A 22,634-nucleotide genomic window follows, 5' to 3' on the forward strand; every position below is an offset into this window, starting at 1 on the left:
CATCATCACACCCAGGTAGTGGAGTAAAAAAAATAACTTCAGCTAAATAATCAATTTGAATTAGTTCATTTACACTAACATCTTAACTTTACTTAACTATTTTGTTCCCCTCGTTTTTCTTTTATTTGATGTACGATTCATCGCGTGTTTCCTTTTGTAGCACACTCCAGGGTTACCATGCACATTTACGCACATGTGCACTCTTTCGAAAATGCATACAAAATAATGTATACACATTAAGACTACATGCTAACAAGAATCTTTGCTTCTAACCACACAAGTTTTCGATGCCTATTACGAATTTTTGTTGGAACTATGGTTTTGGGAAACACTGAATCGTTGAATAACGTTGAAAACGACGCTTGCAACCATAGTTGGCTAACAAAGCTTTGGGAAACGCACCCTTTTTCATTTGTAGCTGTCAAACATATGAAGTAGTTCAGTAATAATAGTACACTTCTAACTTAATCAGTCCATAGGAAACTCAAAGCAGGGACTAGAGCAAAGCACAAAAACTACCACTCGGCTCTCAGAACTTCAGTGTTCACTGCCGAAACTAGATTTAAAACACAATCTGTTGTGGCACAATCTTGCTGATCTTATGAATTATTTACTGAGTGTAGTATATGAGTGCTTTTAAGGGATAGTTCACCAAAAAGTAAAAATTCTGTCATCGTTTACCTCATCTTCAAGTTGTACCAAACCTGTATGATTTTCTTTCTCCTGTTAAACACAAAAGAAGATATTTTGGAGAATGGTGTTAACCAAACAGTGGACGGTAGCCATTGACTTTTATAGTATGGAAAAAAATACTATGCAAGTGAATGGCTACCAGCAGCTGTTTGGATCATACAGATTTGGAACAACATGTGGATGAGTAAATGATGACAAAACAAGTGAACTATCCCATTAGTGGCAAAATGGTGGATATTTTGTTAAAAGGCACAAAAACAAACTCAGACTTTTGCGAAATGGCCATTGTGTATTTTTCAGGGTGGTTTCAATGCTCTGATTTGATTTGAAATCAGAAGCAGATGCACACTGTATGTTGGACTCCATCTATTAACTGCTGGCACAGTATGTGTTTTGAGAATATGAGGACTTGCTTAAGCAATCTTTATGTTAAGAGAGAAAAAATGTGACGTTTAGTAAATTCATGACTAAGTACGCTAAATAAAATCTGTGTCTTACACGAAAATATTATATTGAATTCATGTTAAACTTAGTATTGTCAGAAACCACATGTAACAGTTAATAATAATGAGTAATAATAGACTGGACACAATCAGCACATTTCATAGTCAGGTGACGTTCGAAAGATATTATTCTTCGCTCAAATCCTCGAGCGGAACGTCAAGATCTATTGTGAACTCGTGCCAGGATGTCTTTATATTTCAGAAACTTGTAGCAAATCCTTGTGGGTTCGTGTATGTATAATCTACTTTGGATTTTTATTAAGTGGTGTATGAGTGTTTTATGTAACTATAGTCGAAATTATTCTAAATGAGGTATTTTTAATTCCGATGTTATATAGGATACTGTTTGTTTTTTTGCTGAGTAGATATTTATTTTTATGCTGCTGGAATATATAGGCTAGTTGTACCTCTGCTGTCAGTGTATTTTGATTTGTAGACAATTTGCACTGGGGCGTACAGTGATTGTACAGTTGTGAATGTTACTTTTAGATGCAATTTGTAACAATAAAAGCACAAATCACATGTAATAATGCTAATATATTTACATGCCACTTCTGTCATTGTATGTATGTTATACACTGATGGGCAGTCGCCTATAACAAGGATATATACTAGTCTATATATGTGACCCTGGACCACAAAACCAGTCATAAGGGTCAATTTTTTTAATTTGAGATTTATATATCATCTGAATAAATAAGCTTTCCATTGATGTATGGTTTGTTAGGATAGAGAAGGGGAAACACTTGGCCGATCAGCTAGGTGAGTTATGGATCCAGCCGTTATCTGATTCATGGGTTTTTATATCAATATGAGATTTATATATCATCTGAATAAATAAGCTTTCCATTGATGTATGGTTTGTTAGGATAGTTAGGATAGGACAATATTTAGCCGCGATACTATTTGAAAATCTGAGGTTGCAAAAAATCTAAATACTGAGAAAATCACATTTAATGTTGTCCAAATGAATTCTTAGCAATGCATATTACTTATCAAAAATTACATTCAAAAATAAATTTACAAAACATCTTCATGGAACATGATCTTTACTTAATATCCTAATGATTCTTGACATAAAAGAAAAATTTATAATTTTGACCCATACAATGTATTGTTGGCCATTGCTACAAATACACCCCAGCGATCACATACATTATACTATAAGAAATGAAAACTTTAAAAACTCAAAATTCACCAAAATAAAGAGCTTTAATTAGGTTACAGTATTTTTTTTAATTACCCTTTGTTTTTAGATTTTCACTTTCAAATTTTTTTTTTCCTTAATTTTTTTTCTTAGCTTTTTAAAAATATTTTTATATAACTTTATTGTTATTTCAGTTTGTTGATTTTTATCTAATAGGCTTTTAATTTGAATATGGCTACTTTAACTTAAGATTTTAATTATTTTAATTCAGTATTTCATGTAATTCATCTATCTATCTATCTATCTATCTATATATATATATATATATATATATATATATATATATTTATATATATATATTATTGGTTTTTTTTTTAGCTTTATTTAAATTACCGAAAACAATTTCTAATAGGTTTTGTTTTAGTTTAACAACACATCTGAAGGATTATATGAGAACCAGATAAACCTGTTCCTGAATTCAACGCTCATCTTTCATTTGTGGCTACTCCGGTTGGCTCGACCAATCAGATTAGATCTTGTTTTATTATCCCCGTGGTTTATCAGCCAATGAGGTTTCAGTGTATTAGGTGTGCGCATCAAGAGCGTCAGTAACATCCGTAATCTAATCGACAACAGAAACATTGGTATGTAACGTTACTTAATTTGTTTACAGAGGTTTGGTTATCAAAACGCGTTTTACTGTTGTCTTGTTGCAGTTCCTGATAGAGATTAGTAACTGCTGGAGTTTTAATACACCAAAAGATGTTAAATGTATTGGTGACAGGTGTCAGTCACGTTAAATCCACTGTAACGTTACCTCTGTGTTTGCACAGCGTCTAAAAGGTTTGAGTCCCAATGCCCCAGACGAATAAGGCTCGAGCTCCCGGTGGAGTTTCCGGTGAAGTGTCCGGTCCCGAGAGCGGAGAACCCCCGCCGGCTCGAGCCCGAGAAGCGAAGCATAGTGACCCTCTCATAGTCAAATCTCCCAGCGACCCCAAAACATACAGGTGATCCAACACATGTTATGGTTTATAATAACAACAACAACAATTATAATGTATGCATGTTATAACATATTTTTGGTAAATGGATTTAATAATATTATAACAGAAACGAATAGTAACTTTTATCATATTAATGTTATATATTACTTGATATTAATATTGGGAATATTATTATTATTACTGTAAGTAATGTATTACATCTAAGTATTAAAATCGTATTGTATGAACTATATTTTGGAAAGTAATTTAAGTAAATGATTATTTTGTGATATTATCAAATGTATAATTGAAATATTAGAGTATAAATATGAATACAGAAAAATGTAAATCCTTGGATAAAGTAAATTATTTGTTTTTATTTTGTTTTTTATTTCGTTATATTATCAAATCTAGATTTAAAAATAGAATTACAAAAATTTTTATTAATAATATTATGAATAATATAAATATTTTAATACGTACTGTAAAGTAAGTTTTTTATTTTAATTGCTTTTAATTATATTATCAGATGTATTTTTTTTTAAATAAATGCATACATTTTAATAAACATTTTAATGTACAGTACAGACCAAAAGTTTTGAAAAATTACTATTTTTAATGTTTTTGAAAGAAGTTTCTTCTGCTCATCAAGTCTGCATTTATTTGAACAAAAATACAGAAAAAAACAATAATATTGTGAAATATTATTACAACTTAAAATAATAGTTTTCTATTTGAATATACTTTTAAAAAATAATTTATTCCTGTGATGCAAAGCTGAATTTCAGCATCATTACTCCAGCCTTCAGTGTCACATGTAACATACAGTCTATCACATGATCATTTAGAAATCATTCTAATATTCTGATTTATTATGAGTGTTGGAAACAATTCTGCTGTCTAATATATTTGATGAATAAAAGGTTAAAAAGAACTGCATTTATTCAAAATAAAAAAAATTCTAATAATATATTTTCTTTACTATCACTTTTTATTAATTTAACACATCCTTGCTGAATTAAAGTATTGATTTTATTTTTAAAAAAAAGAAAGAAAAGAAATTACTGACCCCAAATTACTGACCAGTTGTGTACAGTATATTGTTATTACAAAATATTTATATTTTAAAAACATAGCTTTTTTTTTTTTTTTTTACTTTTTATTCATCAAAGTATCCTAAAAAAGTATCACATGTTCTGAAAAAATATTAAGCAGCAGAACTGTTTCCAACTTTGATAATGAATCATCATATTATAATGATTTCTAAAAGATCATGTGATAATGATCCTAAAAATTCAGCTTTGCATCACAGAAATAAATGATAATTTAAAGTATAATAAATTTAAAAACAATTATTTTAAATTGTAATAATATATCACAATATTATTGTTTTTTCTGTATTTTTGATCAAATAAATGCAGGCTTGATGAGCAGAAGAAACTTCTTTCAAAAACATTAAAAATAGTAATGTTTCCAAACTTTTGGTCTGTACTGTATATTTAAGTGTCATGTATATTAGTTATATTTAATATATTAATCAAAAATATATTTGATAATAAAATTGTTAAAATAATTGTTGTAATTATTATTATTATTATTATAAAATTCCTATTTTAATTTATTTTATTAGTACTATTTTTGTTTTAAAATTATCTTTAATTATATTATCAAATGTATATTTGAAAATAAATCATACATTTATTAAAATGTATTTCTCAATTAAAACTTTTATTTTTATTAATAATAATAATATTAATAATGATAATGATACGTATTTATTTTTTGAAGCCATTTATTTTCTGAAAAGAAATAATTAAACCTGTTACAGATACATAGAGCTGAGCAATGGCCTCAAAGCACTGCTCATCTCAGACCTCACCCAGTCAGAGAGTAACAGAGAGCCAGATCCCAAAGATGAGGAAGACTCCGGTGAGGAAGAGGATGGTGAGAGTGAGAGCACTAATGAAGACAGCAGCTGTGAGACGAAATGCACTGAAAGGCTGAGGAAGAATTGCAGTTCAGAGAAACAGGTGAGTGTCAGTTCTTTACAGTTACTTCATTTCTGTAGATATATATATCATCTAAAATGTCTTGTTTCATATCTCAGTCGGCAGCTGCGCTTTGTATCAGCGTGGGAAGCTTCAGTGACCCCGCGGATCTACCTGGTCTTGCCCATTTCCTCGAGCACAGTGCGTTCCTAGACGTTCATTTCATGCCTACCTTTTTATTTTCTTTTTATTCACATGTAAGCTTTGTCTCTCTGTCCCAGTGGTCTTTATGGGCAGTGAGAAGTACCCGGCCGAAAATGGCTTTGATGCTTTCCTGAAAAAGCATGGAGGAAGTGACAATGCTTCCACAGACTGTGAGCGGACCATCTTCAAGTTTGATGTTCAAAGAAAGTACTTCAGAGAAGCACTGGATCGGTGAGCAAAACACGCAATAACCAATTGCCAGGGGCGTGTCTAGAGCATTTTCAGTGGGGGGGCCATGCTGGGGCACTGCTTCCAAATGGGGTGGCAGCCAATGAACAAAAAAAAAGCTAAATTCTACAGTATATTATGTAAATCCTATTGATTTTATTATTTATCAGTATTTTATTAACTTGAATAAAGTTACTTGTAAACAAATGTAGTAATAAAGCACATTTTTGTTAGTTTTTTCTTTTTTGTCATACCTGTATATAATCCATTAAGTTAAATTTGAGAGCCAGTGTTTATTATTTTTTGTGTTTTCATAATACTAACAAGTTTATAAAATGAAAGCAATTTTAATTATGAGCAATTTTAAAAACCCAGAAGCAGAAACGATTTCAACTATTTTCTTTTAATTAGTAGTTTGGCCATTACAATATACAGTAGTTTTATTCACAATCTCTTTCAAATAATAATAAATAAATTAAAAAATAATCCCCCAACTGTAATAATTGAAATGGTTTGGCCAAAACATCATAGTGTTTCATTCAACATTTCTTTCAGATTAATTTACAAAGAAGCTGAGTAGCACAGAGTTAAAGTTTTTAGCACTGTTATAGTTCAAATGAAAACACCACAGTTTAAAAATAAAATATGGAACCATTACATTGTGCTCTGCTAATATATTAAAGAACAGTCTTTAGTTTAGAAACAATAAAAACAGTAGCAGAAAGAGAGGAAGACAGTCGAAAAAGAAAGAACCTCAACTAAAACAGCTGGATTCTTCTGTTTCGGTAGTGACTGGCAAACCGTCTAACAAAATCATCTAAGTCAAGACATTAGGCTCTCCTCACCTCAATGCTTAACTCCAAGATTACGGAGTCTGTCAGTCATGGTAGTGCGTAAATGTGTTTTTATGAGCAGAGAAGCTGCGCTCACAACTTGCACTGCTGACTGGTAAGGCCACAGCTATGCAGCACAAACGAAAAAGCTGATAAAACACTTCTTTGAATGGCTCAAGGAAGATGGTAAACTAGATTAGACAATTCAATTCCAGTCTGGAATCTCCTTTCTAACACCCTCCTCACTTGATGCAATTCATGTTTTATGTCATCAGTATCACATTCATAAATCCTAGCAAAGCTAAAAATGGTCACTGTCACAAAATACACTGATACAAAATATGCAAATCACCATGACCGTGTTTACGTCTAGCGTATTTTACTTTTAGGCCCTGTGTCCACCAAAGAGTTTTTAGCTAGCTGAAAACGCCAGGCGCTCTGCTGAAAACGCCGAGCTGTGAGCGCTGTGGCACAGCATTTTTTTTTTTTTTTTTTTCAGTTGAGATGTTTTAGTTGCTATGATACGGAATATCCGCTAAACTGTTTAAACTGTTAAACTTGTATCTGATTTGGTAGATAATTTGTTTATGACTAAAATGCTCTGGATGCTCAGAAACCAGCAATATTAATTTCTCCTCCATTTTTCTCGATTTTTGCACGTCTTTGTAACAAAATGACATTTGTGACAGTTGTTCGTTGTGGAATTTGGCCAGCCTTTCCTGTAATCTGACTGGTTAGCGGACTAGAAAGTGACAGTGATGAGCCCAGCGTTTTATCCAATGTTGATCATTCTTCAACTCTCGGCGCGAGAAAAAATAGGCCAGCGCTCGACACGCTCCTGGCGTTATAAAAAACGCGGCGCTCCAATTGAGAACAACTGAAAAAATACGCTACCTGCGGGGAAAATCGCTTTGGTGGACACAGGGCCTTATTGTGTTTTATTAAACGTTGACTAAACATTCGATTGAAATCAACCACGACCAACGCGAGCAGAGCCTGACGGGGTAAAAACATTGATGTGAGAAAACCATACAAACATATTAAACCATACATAAAGATTACCTACCAGCTCTTTGTTTGGTGTCTTGACTTCCCACACTTGATAAAGTAAAAGTCCAAGTCCGCGACGACCGTTGTTTCTCTGACGCTGCTCTTCTTTGAATCGCGAACTTCAGTAAAGTCTATAAAATGATCGAGATAATGAAAATGAACCAATTAGTAAAATGAACAATTACAAATCATCTTATGGGGGGGCACCTGGGGTGGCCAATCAAATTTCAGGGGGGGCCGGTGCCTCCCCTGGCCACCACGTAGACCCGCCCCTGCCAATCGCGTTTTTTTATTTTAGAGTGAACTGTGCCTTTAATAATCTGCATTTGCTTTGTTTGTCCACAGGTGGGCGCAGTTTTTCATTGGTCCGTTGATGATTCCTGATGCGGTTGACAGGGAGGTGGAGGCCGTAGACAGCGGTCTGTAAACTGCTGAAAATGTGCTCTCACTCAAGCCATCCAGAAAAGAGTTTATTTCTTGATCAGAACAGATATTGAGAAATTTAGCATTATTGTGATGTTTTTCATCAGCTCTGTGGACTTATTCATTCTGACGGCACCCATTCACTGCTATGGATTCATTAGTGAGCATGATGTAATGCTACATTTCTCCAAATCTGTTCTGTTAAGGAAACAAGCTCTTCTGCATCTTGGATGACCTGGGACTGAGCACATTTTAATTTCTGGATGAACTATTTATTATTTAAACAGTAAAACTGTCTGATCCTGTTAACAGAGTATCAGATGGCCCAGCCATTAGACTCGACTCGCAAAGAGATGCTGTTTGGAGGTCTAGCAAAAGCTGGTCATCCGATGAGCAAGTTCTTCTGGGGTCAGTCCGTGTTACTCACACACACATAACGTTCTGAGATGTCAAACATGAGAAAGATTGCTATGAGATTAGTTTTTTCTCTGTGGTTCATCAGGAAATGCTCAGACACTGAAAAACGAGCCAAGAGAGAAGAATATCAACACGTATGAGCGTCTGAGAGAGTTCTGGAGGAGGTATTACTCGGCTCATTATATGACGCTCGCAGTGCAGTCCAAAGGTAATGAGAAGAAATGATTCCTCTGAGAATTAATGTACTGTACCAATCTCATATTTACCTTCAAGCGTCTAATGTTGGACGCTTTATTTCTGATAGACACACTTGATAACCTGGAAGAATGGGTGCGAGAGATCTTCATTAAGATCCCAAACAAGTACGATTGTAAAACAATGGTATTTCTTCTTATTTCTATATTGACCAGGGTTTATTTTCATGTCATTTCTTTTCGGTTCTTTTCACAGTGGCCAGCCACGGGCGGATTTTTCAGACCTTCAGGATCCATTTGATACTCCAGATTTCAACAAGCTTTACCGAGGTAGCATTGGATTTTCTGTTTTATATATTATGTCAGTTTAAACGCCGATTTGATCTTTAATTTAATGTAAATGATCATTTTCATTTGTTTTTATTGAATATTTAATGCGGAATACATAACATTGTTCAATTTAAAAATTAAATATTTAATGAATATAAAAAATATGTAATAAGATAAAATAATGTATATACAATATTTAATTTGATTATTTACTTAATTATTCATATAAATAATCGATCTATACTGACATTTCATGTAATAATAATTAAATATATGTACTTAATAATTTATAATTGCTAATAATTTATACTATAAACAGTTTAAAACTAATAAAAATAATGTAAACGTACAGTATATGTAAACTTATTAAATATATATATATATATATATATATATATATATATATATATATATATATATATATATATAAATTGTATAACGTAAATAATTATTTTTTTGTTTATTTTATTTATATTTACTCTCACATGTATATTTGAAAATAAAAGTATACAATTTGTAAATTGTTGTTTATTACAATAATAATAATAATAATAAAAACATTGGAATACTTTTTATAAAACAAATTTTCATTTAGTTTTTATTTATTTTATATTTGTTTTATTAATATTCAATTAATTATTCATATTAATATTTATAACAAATTATATATATTAAAAAATTATTATGATAATACAAAGAAAAGCAATATTAATAATATATTTACAATTAAATAATACATAATTTTAATTAAATTTATGTGCAACTTAATAATAAATAATATATCTTTTTTATATTTTATTTATCTTAATTACATTTAAATATTAAAATGAAACCAAATGATTTCATTTATTTCATCACTTACATATCTTATCTACATTGACCAATTGAACATCATGCTGATTTCATACTAAATGTCTTTATTGAAATGATTCAGTGCCTATCAAATCTCAGTCTGCTCATGTGTTTTCTGAATGTAAATGGGTGTTTGGAAGCTTAACTTCATGTGGCATTTACAGTGGTTCCTGTGCGAAAGATTCATGTGCTGACCATCAGCTGGGCTCTTCCACCTCAGGGCAAACATTACAGGTCAGAAACACATCGTCTTACCCTGCTGAGGCCAAGATGCTTCTAAACCAGGACTACACGGTATAATACAAGCTTGCATTGAGCTAATGGCAGGAAAATATGTTTGTTTGTATGGTGGGTTGTAGAGTGAAACCCCTGCATTACATTTCCTGGCTGGTTGGTCATGAAGGAGCTGGAAGTATACTGTCTTTACTCAGAAAGAAGTGAGTTTGGCTTTCTTTTCATATTTGAATAGCTAATGAATCAGTTTGAATCAAATGAATCAATGCTCTGCATGTGAAGGTGCTGGGCTCTGGCTCTGTTTGGAGGAAACAGTGAGTCGGGGTTCGATCAGAACACCACCTACTCCATCTTCAGCGTTTCAATCACCTTGAGTGACGAGGGCTTCCACAACTTCTTCCAGGTCTGAAAAACCCATCATGTTGGCTATCCTTAGTGGTGTTTATGTGGTTCGAATGCTTGTTTTTCTGCTTTAAACATTAATAATGAGATGTTTTATTGTGGTTGTAGGTCATTCATATAGTATTCCAGTATCTGAAGATGCTTCAGTCCGTTGGACCTCAACAGAGGTGAGAATCAGAAGATTGAAACCTTGCTCTTTTTTTTGAAACAAGCCGGATGCTGGAGGACAGCGATTAGAGTTGTATCTATATATTTTGAAGAAAGTCATACAATGGGGAAAAAATGGTTCTCAAGAAGAAAATGACCTCTGAATATAAATTAGTTTTTATGTAACGTAATTTGAGTTAGATTTATAATATTAAAATATAATAATAAATTAAATTTAATTAATAAAATTGAACAGAATTTAACTTATTACTTTATTGAATTTATGTGTACTTACTCTCTTATGTTTATTCAAAAATAAAAGTACACAATGTGTAAATTGTTGTTTATAATAATAATAATAATAATAATAAAATATTGGAATTATATATAATTATATTTTATACTGTAATAAAACATATGGAATTGTATTGGAATACATTGTAGAAAGTAAATATTTGTTTATTTATTTCATATTTGTTTCATTAATATCACATTAATTTAAAAATAACATTTACATTTGTAACATTTATAACTAATTGTTATTTTTTAAACAATGATAATACACGGAAGATCAATATTCATATTTTTTTAATATTTACAATTAAATAATAATAGTATATTTAAATAATCATTATTTTCATTCAAATGAAACAGGATAGTTATTGGATCACTCAAGTTCAATTTTTGTGTGCTCACAAAATCTTGAGCAACGCACTTTATATGATTTATCACCTCTGAAAGTCTTCTCGTGTTTAATTGGCATTTGAAAACTTTCAAAACAAATATGCCATTTGCAGAATTCATTCAAAGAGTTTTCTTTATTTTCATGACTATAAAAATTGTAGATTCACACTGAAGGCATCAAAACTATGAATTAACACATGTGGAATTATATACATAACAAAAAAGTGTGAAACAACTGAAAATATGTCATATTGTATTGTTCTTCAAAGTAGCCACCTTTTGCTTTGATTACTGCTTTGCACACTCTTGGCTTTCTCTTGATGAGCTTCAAGAGGTAGTCACCTGAAATGGTCTTCCAACAGTCTTGAAGGAGTTCCCCGAGAGATGCTTAGCACTTGTTGGCCCTTTTTCCTTCTGTCTGCGGTCCAGCTCACCCCTAAACCATCTCGATTGGGTTCAGGTCCGGTGACTGTGGAGGCCAGGTCATCTGGCGCAGCACCCCATCACTCTCCTTCTTGCTCAAATAGCCCTTGATGCCTTCAGTGTGACTCTACAATTTTCATAGTCATAAAAAATAAAGAAAACTCTTTGAATGAGAAGGTGTGTCCAAACTTTTGGTCTGTACTGTATATATATATATATATCCTTGAATCCTGTTGGTTTTATTAAATACAGAAACAAAAAACTCAACACTCTCTTGGTAATGGTTTTTCTCAGGCTCTATGAAGAAATCCAGAAGATTGAAGCCAATGAGTTTCACTATCAGGAGCAGGTGACATGAAATCATCTTTAATCATTTACTGTGTAGACCAGATGCAGGACCTCATCTCTCATATTTATATATTTTTATACCAGATTGAACCAATTGAGTTTGCTGCAAACATTTGTGAAAACATGCAACTTTTCCCGAAAGAGGACTTCCTGCGTGGAGACCAGCTGATGTTTGAATACAACCCAGAGGCATGTTATTATCTATTGCACTGAGCTTTCAATGCTAAACGTTTTATGCTCATTGTTCTGATGTTTAATCTGATATATCTGTGGTTGAAGGTCATCTCTGCTGCTTTGAGACTCTTGACTCCAGCAACAGCCAATATATTACTGCTGTCACCCGAGCATGATGGGCTCTGTCCTCTAAAGGAGAAGTGGTTTGGGACGCAGTACAGTGTTGAAGGTAATCCACCACAAAGTGTCTGGGAAAAGTGTGGTTTTGTTTTTAGGGATCCACCGATATTCAAATGATGGCAGATACTTTTAACTGATAACCAATATTAAATAAAAAATTACATTAAAAATGTGTTTAAATAAATATAAATAGAATTACACATTTAAATAAATGTATTTACATTAATCTAAAATTAATGTTTATTATAATTATTAAATTGATATTAGAATTCTATGGAATATTGGTTAAAATAAATAGAAAATAACAATAAATATGTTATTATGTATGTATGTTTATATATATATATATTAGGGGTGTAACGGTACGCAAAAATCATGGTTCGGTACGTACATCGGTTTTAAAGTCACGGTTCGGTTCATTTTCGGTACAGTAAGGGAAAGAAATGCAAACATTAAACTGCAGGTTGTTTATTGCTATAAACTTTTTTTAACAATTTGTTTACACTCTTTTTTTAAATACTTTTTAATAAAATATATATAAAATAAAAAAAGAATAAGAAATAAAATACTGCTGCAAAGTTCTCCACTAAATAAAATACTCGCGGTCTCAAACCAATATCATATAATAAAATATAATGAAAAATATAAATAAATAACTATGATTACAGTGCAGCATTACCAATCCCAGCTTGTAGGCCTGCTCATATTTAAAAAATATATATCACTTTTCCAAAGTGTAAAGTGCAGCATCAACAGTTTCAGTTTTTAGACCTGCTCAGATTTCGTTATTGCGTTGGACCGATCGGAATTAAGAGCAAAGGTCTGTTTAAATGCCGACGGGAGCTGCGTTTGAATTACAATCGGTTTTTCCCTAGTTGTAGTGATGTTCACACTCGCGTGATGATGCCTTTTGAAAACATTGGGCCGGTGACACACTGGCATATTACACCTGTCAGACATCGTCTATTTTGCCGTCAATACTGTTGACGGCGTCCTTTATCCTGATCCTGGTCTGTCGGCGGCTTCCTTCTATGTCACCTACAGTAGCAGCAGCGCGCAAGCGCTGCGTCAGGCACGATTCTGGTGTGTAAAGACACAGAAAACGTGAGGCAGCCTTCACGGAACTGACACGCAGCAGAAACGCCACGCTCACGCCACGCAGCCAGTGTGTCACTGGCAGGGGGGCAGGGTTTCATATTTTTTTTGAAGCACCCCTGGGCGCCGCCATTGGCTAGCGGACCCCCACTTGCTGTTAGCATTCCATTGACTCCCATTCATTTTGGCGTCACTTTGACAGCGAATAACTTTACATCTGAGGCGTTAAAAGACTCCATTTGTCCATTAATTATTTCTAAAGAAACACGAAAATGTATAAAAGGCTCCTTTACCTTGTATCTTACGTTATGGTCCCGTAGAAGCAGTTTTTGTAAAAAACTAGGCTAACGATTGCGTCATAACCAGCGACTCTCTGTCGCACAGTAGAGAAATTACCGTACAGACAGGAGGAGAAGCTCGCAGGCAATCTTTCACTGTCTATGAGGCTATCGGGGAACGTGGAGGCATGAAGTCAAGAGAGATAATTAATCAGAATACTTATCAAAATTTGCTCCTATTCACGCTCGCCTTCTCTGGAAGATTCGGTGGGTGATTCAGATTTCTCATGGCACAGCGATTAGAAGACTTACAGGTTGCTCACGTGACATCTCCGTCATCAAGCTCAGTTTGAGTCTGCGCAGTACGCCCGACCCCCAGGAAGTGCGCGCTTCTAATTGACTTAATTTTTCTCCGTTGAATCCAATGGGGTCACTGTGTCCATTTCTTTTACTGTCTATGGTCACCGGCCTTAGAATCAGCTGCAGGGCGGGATTTTGCACAGAATGCGGAAACTTCCGCCACTTAATATGTTCGTTTGGAAACACGAAAATGTACTTATGTTCCGCACACAAAATATTGCATTCGGTCATTTGGTACACACGTGCACCGTACCGAAAGCCCTGTACCGAAACAGTCCGGTATGAATACACGTACCGTTACACCCCTAATATATATATATATATATATATATATATATATATATATATATATATATATATATATATATATATATATATATATATAAATATAAGAAAGAAAGGTGATGTGTCATAAATATATATATTTAAAAAAAAATCAAGAAGTCTCCCAAAAAAGGTTGTTGGTGTGTCTTAAATAAATATTAAGACCAACAGAAAAGTTTGGTATTGTGGCATAAATATGTAAATAAAATGAAGTAATAAATATTTAAATAAACAAATAAATATTAAGGCTTACAAATAAAACAGTTGGTTATGTGGCATAAATATATTAAAACAAAAAAATAAATATTAAGAATAACAAAGAAAATGTTTGTGATGTCTTATGAATAAATAAATAAATTAAATTAAACTAATTACTAGGGCTGGGTAAAAAAAAACTATTATTTTTCAATTTAATCGTTTTTTATAATGTGGTCGATTCAAACTTGATCATGTTTGATCAAGGAATGCGACTGTTCTGACTTTTTTCAGCATACAGTTTTCATCTTGCATCAAAATTCTATTTGTATTTATTTAACATAATTGTATGTATTTGAAAATTAGAGATGGGATCTGTTTTAATGTACAAAAGTGCACCTAAAATAAGAGTTTAATATACAGGTTTGTGGCTCGTAATTTTTTGTATTATATCTATATTCATTGAGTTGAATCGAGAATCGAGTATAGAAAATCGAATCGAGAATCATAATCAAATCGATTTGAGAGCTTGTGAATCGAAATCGAATCGATCTGGAACATCTGAGTCGATACCCAGCCCTACTAATTACTGATGTTGGCATCAATGCATTTTAATGTACTAAGTATGAAAATGGATATTCGATTCTGAGGTTTGTTTTAAGTTTTATTAAATAACTGTTAAAGATAGTAAAACTAGAGAAAATAAGCAAAAACGAATGCAAAATTCCACTATCAGCTGATAACCAATATACCATGCATTAGTTAATTATTTTTCATTTAATATTAATTAATAATATTAAATATAGAATAATGAAATGTTCTACCTACACAGATATTCCACAAGAACACAGTGATCTTTGGGCTGCAGATTTCCCGCTGAACCCAGACCTTCACCTCCCTGCTGAGAACAGGTTTATAGGTCAGTTTCAATCCCATTCCATTAAAAAAGCCATTCATCTTTTTCTTTACGGCAGTTTTTCACGTCAGCTCTTATCCGTTCACAGCCACGGATTTCACCCTCAAAACATCAGACTGTCCTGACACGAATTTCCCAGTCAAAATAATTGACAATGAGAGAGGCCGTCTCTGGTTCAGGAAGGACAACAAGTTCAAGATACCCAAAGGTACCTTAATAATAAGACAAGCCTAAGAAAAAAACACAATTTAACAGCTGTAATGATGTCATTGTGTCTGTATTTTCCGGTAGCTTATGTACGCTTCCAGCTGCTGGCACCATTTATACAGGAATCTCCTAAAAAGTGAGTTGTTTCTAAACAAATTCAATTAATAATTCTCTCCCAAACCCTTCCGGCCAAACTCTGCCACATATAGAAGCCCGTTTCCACCACGGGACAAAAAAGATAATTGCAACTTTATATCAGAAAAGCAGAACATATATGAATTCTGAGATATAAACTTAGAATTACGAGATATTAACCCAGAATTCCAAGAGAAAAAGTTGGAATTGCGAAATGCTAACTTCGAATTCTGAGGATTTATGAGATATAAACGAAGAACTGTGAGATGTAAACTCATAACTGCAAGAAAAAAAACTTTTCAGAATGTCTTGCAATTAGAGTGTGACTTTATTTCTCACAGCTGCCTGTTTATATTGCAGAATTGCTAGAAAATTGAAGTTACCTTTTTCATTTTTTATTCTGTAGCTGAAACCAAGAAATGTGTGAAAATATGTTCGAATTCTGTGAGGGGGGAAAAAGTACAAATTTGACTTTGTGTCTTGCGATTCTGGGAAAAGGTCTGAATTGTGAGCTATGCAATGACCTTTTTTATTTATTTTTTATTCCATGGCGGAAAAATTACCACATAAATGGTCTTTTTTCCCTCCCAGTCTGGTCCTGTTTGATCTCTTTGTGAGTATTCTGTCTTACAATCTGGCGGAGCCGGCATACGATGCTGAGGTTGCTCAACTGGAGTATATGTTATTTCCTGGAGACCACGGCTTGTTCATCAGACTCAAAGGATTCAATCACAAACTGCCTGTGAGTTTTATAGTAACTTTGGTTATTTTTGAATCTGCCTGGAACCAATCTGATTCGTTTGAACAAACCGATTCTGCCAGTAAAACTATTTTTAATTCTTTAGTTGCTTCTGAATCTGATCGTAGACCACCTGGCCAACTTTAGCACCGCTCCAAATGTGTTTAGCATGTTCATTGAGCAGCTGAAAAAAACCTACTACTTCATCCTCATTAAGCCCGATCGACTTGGAAGGTGGGTAACCGCAGATTCAGACCACTGTGATCTCGGTTCGCATTATTTGATGCAGATGACGTCCGACTCCCTGTGTTTCAGAGATGTTCGACTGCAGATCCTGGAGCACCATCGCTGGTCTGTGATGCAGAAGTATGACGTTATCATGACCGAACTCGGTCTGACTGATCTCATGGAGTTTGTGAATCGATTCAAGGCCGAGTTATTTGTGGAAGGACTCATACAAGGGAACTTCACAAGTGCTGTGAGTCTTATTGGTGATTTATTTCATTTTAAACATGTATTTACACTGTGATTGTAATTTTTTTTTTACATTTCTGCACAAACAGGAATCCAAGGAATTTCTACAGTATTTTATGGAGTAAGTCGACTGCTTCTTCTGTTTGCTAGATATAATAGAAGTTTATTGTAAATGTTGTAAATAATATGTGTAATATCTAAAGCGTGTTACGTTATAAGGTTACTTTTATGGAGGTACAAGAAAATACAATAATTCATTCAGTTTAGTTTTTATATTATTTAAAAATAACGCGTTATGTTGTTAGGTTACTTTTGGAAAAAAACAAAACAAATGGACTCTTGTGAATATATATATATATATATATATATATATATATATATATATATATATATATTTATTCACAAGAGTCCATTAGTTTAATAAATGTAAACTATGTAGTTTTTTAATTAATGGACTATTGTGAATCTGCTGTGAAAAAACTTATTTTCTATTTTCTTTCAGCTTCATGTTTTTTTTATAAAAAAAATAGAAACTTTTTTTGTAGCTCATTATTCAACAGTTTTAAGAATCAGATTATAGAGGGAGCTGCAAAAGTTTTTCTACATTCAAAAGGGTCATCACCCCCCAAAAAATTGGAGAACTTGTTGTTTAATTAACAATTCATCGTGTAATATCTTTTTCAAATAAGTTAGTTTTTTCTATTCATGTAATGTATTTGGTGTTTTGCAGGAAACTCCAGTATAAAGCTCCTCCAGCTGAACCTCCTGTCCTCTTCCGAGTGGTGGAGCTGCCACAGACGCACCACTTATGTAAAGTCCAGTCGCTCAATAAAGCGGACGCTAACTCCGAAGTCACAGTATACTATCAGGTAATGGTCAGTTAGCAGTCCAGACGTCTCTTCCTAAGGAAGTCATGGCCTTATGGTTCGAGTCCTGGTACCGGCAGGGATTGTAGGTGGGTGAGTGAATGTACACACTCTCTCCCTCCTTCAATACCACGACTAAGGTGCCCTTGAGCAAGGCACCGAACCCCTAACTGCTCCCCAGGCGCCGCAGCATAAATGGCTGCCAACTGCTCCGAGTGTATGTTCACAGTGTGTGTGTGTGTGTTCACTGCTCTGTATGTGTGCACTTCGGATGGGTTGAATACAGAGCACAAATTCTGAGTATGGGTCACCATACTTGGCTGAATGTCACGTGACTTTCACTGTGCTGAATTCCAGATCTACTTTTTAATAGCTCTATGTGAAAAACCAAAAACATAATTTTGTACTTAAAGTGTTTTTTGTTTCCAGACAGGGCTGAAGAACTTGCGGGACCATGCACTGATGGAGCTGCTCGTGGTGAGTTTCATCATTGTTTAAACTGAAAGTATTGTCCTTCTTTCTTATAGGGTTAGTTTACCCAGAAATAAGAATTAGTCCATGTTTTACTCCCCTTCAAGGCATCCTAAGTGTATATTACTTTATAATTTACACAAACTTATATATATTGTATTAAATATGTATATATTCCGTACAAAAAATGCATCGATTACAGGAGGGGTTTATTCACCCCCGGAGCCGTGTGATGCGCGTTTTATTATGGATGTGCATGCTTTATTAGACTACTTTTGGACTGTTGAACAAAAATACTCACCTAGTCTTATTCTAACGCTTGGAAGAGCCAAAATAATTTTTAATACAACTGATTCTATTCGTCTGAAATAAGAAAGTCATATACACCTAGGATGCCTTGAGGGTGAGTAAAACATGGACTCATTTAAATTTTTGGGTGACTTTAACCACTTCAGCTGTTATTTTGATTTTTTGAGAATTAGGCATATGCAATATTGGACCCACCGGTGGGTCCCCAGAGTTGATGTGGTTAAAATCTTGTTTTTTGTGTTCATCAGATGCACATGGAAGAACCCTGCTTCGATTTCCTGAGAACAAAGGAAACTTTAGGGTCAGTTATGAAGCGTCGTCTTTCAGATTGTCTTTCTATTTCTAAATATTTCTGCTACAACACAGATCTTGTTTGACTCTTCCTTCAGGTATCAGGTGTACCCATCCTGCAGAAACACCTCCGGTGTCCTTGGCTTCTCAGTTACCGTTGAGACTCAGGCCACCAAGTTCAGGCAAGATTTATGGTCAAAACTAGACATCTAGTCCGTTTTCTGTGTAAATATCAATAATGTTTTCTTTTTGCGATTTACTCCTATAGCACTGACTTTGTGGAAGGAAAAATTGAAGCTTTTCTTGTCAGCTTTGGGGAGAAGATGGTTAACTTGTCAGATGAGGCTTTTCAAACTCAAGTGACAGCCCTAATCAAGCTGAAGGAGTGTGAAGACACACAGCTCGGGGAAGAAGTGGACAGGAACTGGATTGAAGTGGTCACGCAGCAGTATGTCTTTGACCGGCTCAATAAAGAAGTGAGACATCACTCCATATATTCCTCTGCTTTATTATTACTCATGCTTTATTTATTAACACTTTTAAATGTAGTATCAAAATGTATATAAATTATAATGTCATGCCTTAAATGACAGATTTTAGTTTTTTTGTGTTTTATTTTTTTCTTTATTTGGATAAAAAGTATATAATTGTAATTTAGAAGTTTTATTTATTCCACGTCCCCAACTTTTTTTGTTCGTTAATTAATATTCATTAATATTGATTAACTTATTATTTGTGCCACCAACCATTTTTTGTTAGTCTTAATATTTACTTATTTATGCCACATTATTACGAACCATTTTTGTAAGAACTTGTTTGTTTGTTTATGCTCTATACCCAACGTTTTTGACAGGCTTAATTTGAATTACTTTTTTTTTTATATATATTTATGGTACAACTCCCACCTTTTTGTTTGTTAGATATTTATATATATATATATATATGCCACATTGCCAATGGATGTTTTAGCTTTTAGTTAATTAATTAATTATTTAGTTATGCCATGTTCCCAGCCTTATTTATTAGTGTTCATATTAAATGTTTATTTATTTAATGCAGTATATTTATGCAACATTACAAACTTTTTGTTAGATTTAATTTAATTTTTATATTATGCCACATCGCCATTCATATTTACTTTCCTTCCTTCCTTCCCTTCTTATTTTTTGTAGAATGTAAAATAGCTAATTCTGAATTGTAATGCTGGCCATTTATTTTGAGTCATATATAACATTATTGATATCAGGCGGAATTGTAATATTGGTGCATTTCTATTCTTATTCTTTATTTTGCATTATTTGAGAGATTTTTCTTATTCTGTGAGAAAATTTTCCCAACAGATTGAAGTCCTGAAGAATGTCACCAAAGATGACCTGGTCTCTTTTTTCATGGAGCACAGACACGCCAGCAGTAGAAAACTAAGTATACACGTATGTTACGACTTATTTGTGCTGAATCTATTCTTTTGTTAAAGCATCACTGAGAGGGCAGAAAATGGTCATTTACAAACTAAATAAACTTTTTAACTAAACTGTTAATCATATTAGCATCTACCAGATCACTCTGCTGTATGATCCGAACAGGTGGTTGGATTCGGAGAGAAAGAGAAGGAAATCCACATAGATGATCAGTCCAGTTCATCCCCAGAGACTCAGGATACAGAAGGGAAGACTTCCTCATACGGAGACGTGTCCGAGCTCATCTTCCTGCCCGCCTCGCCTGTCCTCGCCAAAGCCAGCAGGATAACAGACATCCGGGCGTTCACGTCTTCCCTCAACCTGCACCCCTACCACAAGATCCTCCAGTGAGACTGAAGTGCACTAAAGAGCCCTCTACCTCCAGATGAAGCTCTGCAAAAACACTCTCATCTGTCTCTGACGTTTTTAATCACACAAAATCACACAAGTGGGTGTTGTCAAGTGACGTATAGGAACTGGTGTTCAAGTAATCCTGGTTTTCATGTAGAGGACAAAAATCGAAATAACGTATACATGTTTTAGATTATCAGGGATAATGCACATATCATTCAAATATATACAATGAATATATCAGAGATACAGTATGTATGAAAATAAGTGGTTGCTGGAAATCATTTTTAAGGTAAGAATGTGTTTTATCTTGATTCTTATTGTGAATAAAAATATGGAGACGTGGACACAAAGCCTCAGATTTGGATGATATAGTATTTTGAATGTTTTATTCAAACGTCTAATCAGTAAGTCTTCATTTAAATAATACAGATTGTAATTGGAAACCATAATATGCTTTCTAATTACATTTTGAAATAAATTATTAAAAAAAATTGTTTTATATAGTATTATTAATATTTGTAATCATTATTATCACATAAAGTTATATATAATATTAGTGTAGCTTTTTTTTATACTTTCGTATTTACGTTTTTTTTTAAGCCTTAAGTCATTTTGTTATATGCTGCTGTATTTTTTAATTAGTTTTTTTATTTTTCTATTTTTATATAGCTTTATTTTTATTTCAGTTTTAGCTTTTAGTACTTAATTTGTGTTTTATTTTTTGAACAAAATAATATTAACTTTTAATATTAGCCAGTTGCTTATCAGATAACTAGCCACAATTGATATAGCCTACTTTCTGTTCTGTTCTGTTCTGTTCGAGTTTATTTATCCCTTAGGAAATTGGTTTTGCACTGGTGCTGCACATCACAAAAAACACTCACATAGCAAACACTCACATAATAAACACTCATGATTACAGATTATTTAACATTAGAATAGCAGTTGGTATGAATGAGTTCTTAAACCTCCTTGTTCTCCCTCCCATTACTCTATATCTACGTCCTGATGGAAGAATAACAAACTCTTTGTGTAATGGGTGTGTTGGGCAATTGATTATCGCAAAGGCTTTTTTGACAACACGTCCTTTAAAAATGTCCTGGGGCAGTATCTGCTGAACTCCAATCACTTTCGAAGCAGTCTTTATCAGTTTGGTTATTCTGTTTCTGTTGGACAGGCTGATACAATCAAACCATACAATGTCACAATAAGAAATTACGGATTCAATAAAGCTCCGATAAAACAGTGTCATTAACACTGAGCATACTTTAAAAGAGTTCATTTTTCTTAAGAAAAACATACGCTGCTGAACCTTTTTACAAATGGCATCTGTGTTAGCATTAAAATTTAATTTATTATCAATAACTGTACCCAGATAACGATATTCATCCACAAACTCAATATCTCTTCCATTTATTACAGTAGGAGAAACTGAAATGGGAGATTTTCCAAAATCTATGATCATGTCTTTGGTCTTTGATATATTTAGATTTAGGTTACATTTTGCACACCAAGAGACAAAGTCCTCCACCACTGGGCCATGAGATGTCTCCTCATTTACAAGAAGACTCACAATAACAGTATCATCCGCGAACTTTAACATATACCTATTGTCAAATGTGCTCCTACAATCATTAGTATACAAAATAAAGAGAAGAGGGGGAAGAACACACCCTTGAGGCGAGCCAATAGAAGAACATAATTTGGAAGAAAGCAGACTGTTGAC

General features: G+C 33.5%; 1 protein-coding gene across 1 annotated transcript; it reads left to right on the forward strand.

Moving 5' to 3' along the window:
* Positions 1 to 3,169: 3,169 nt before the first annotated feature.
* Positions 3,170 to 21,258, forward strand: nrd1b (nardilysin b (N-arginine dibasic convertase)). The gene is given in 30 exon segments (XM_059569418.1): positions 3,170 to 3,350; positions 5,155 to 5,356; positions 5,434 to 5,515; positions 5,596 to 5,749; positions 7,975 to 8,048; positions 8,365 to 8,460; positions 8,555 to 8,677; positions 8,774 to 8,831; positions 8,920 to 8,993; positions 10,010 to 10,079; positions 10,205 to 10,282; positions 10,362 to 10,482; positions 10,590 to 10,648; positions 12,030 to 12,084; positions 12,168 to 12,296; positions 12,363 to 12,486; positions 15,522 to 15,608; positions 15,694 to 15,813; positions 15,897 to 15,948; positions 16,539 to 16,689; positions 16,793 to 16,920; positions 17,002 to 17,164; positions 17,250 to 17,281; positions 17,891 to 18,029; positions 18,456 to 18,503; positions 19,055 to 19,107; positions 19,196 to 19,279; positions 19,366 to 19,573; positions 20,438 to 20,527; positions 20,681 to 21,258. Coding segments are annotated over 30 exon segments (3,231 nt in total). The 5' UTR covers positions 3,170 to 3,198; the 3' UTR covers positions 20,906 to 21,258.
* Positions 21,259 to 22,634: the final 1,376 nt, after the last annotated feature.

The sequence above is a fragment of the Carassius carassius genome, chromosome 16 (assembly GCF_963082965.1).
Source record: "Carassius carassius chromosome 16, fCarCar2.1, whole genome shotgun sequence".
NCBI lineage: Eukaryota > Metazoa > Chordata > Actinopteri > Cypriniformes > Cyprinidae > Carassius > Carassius carassius.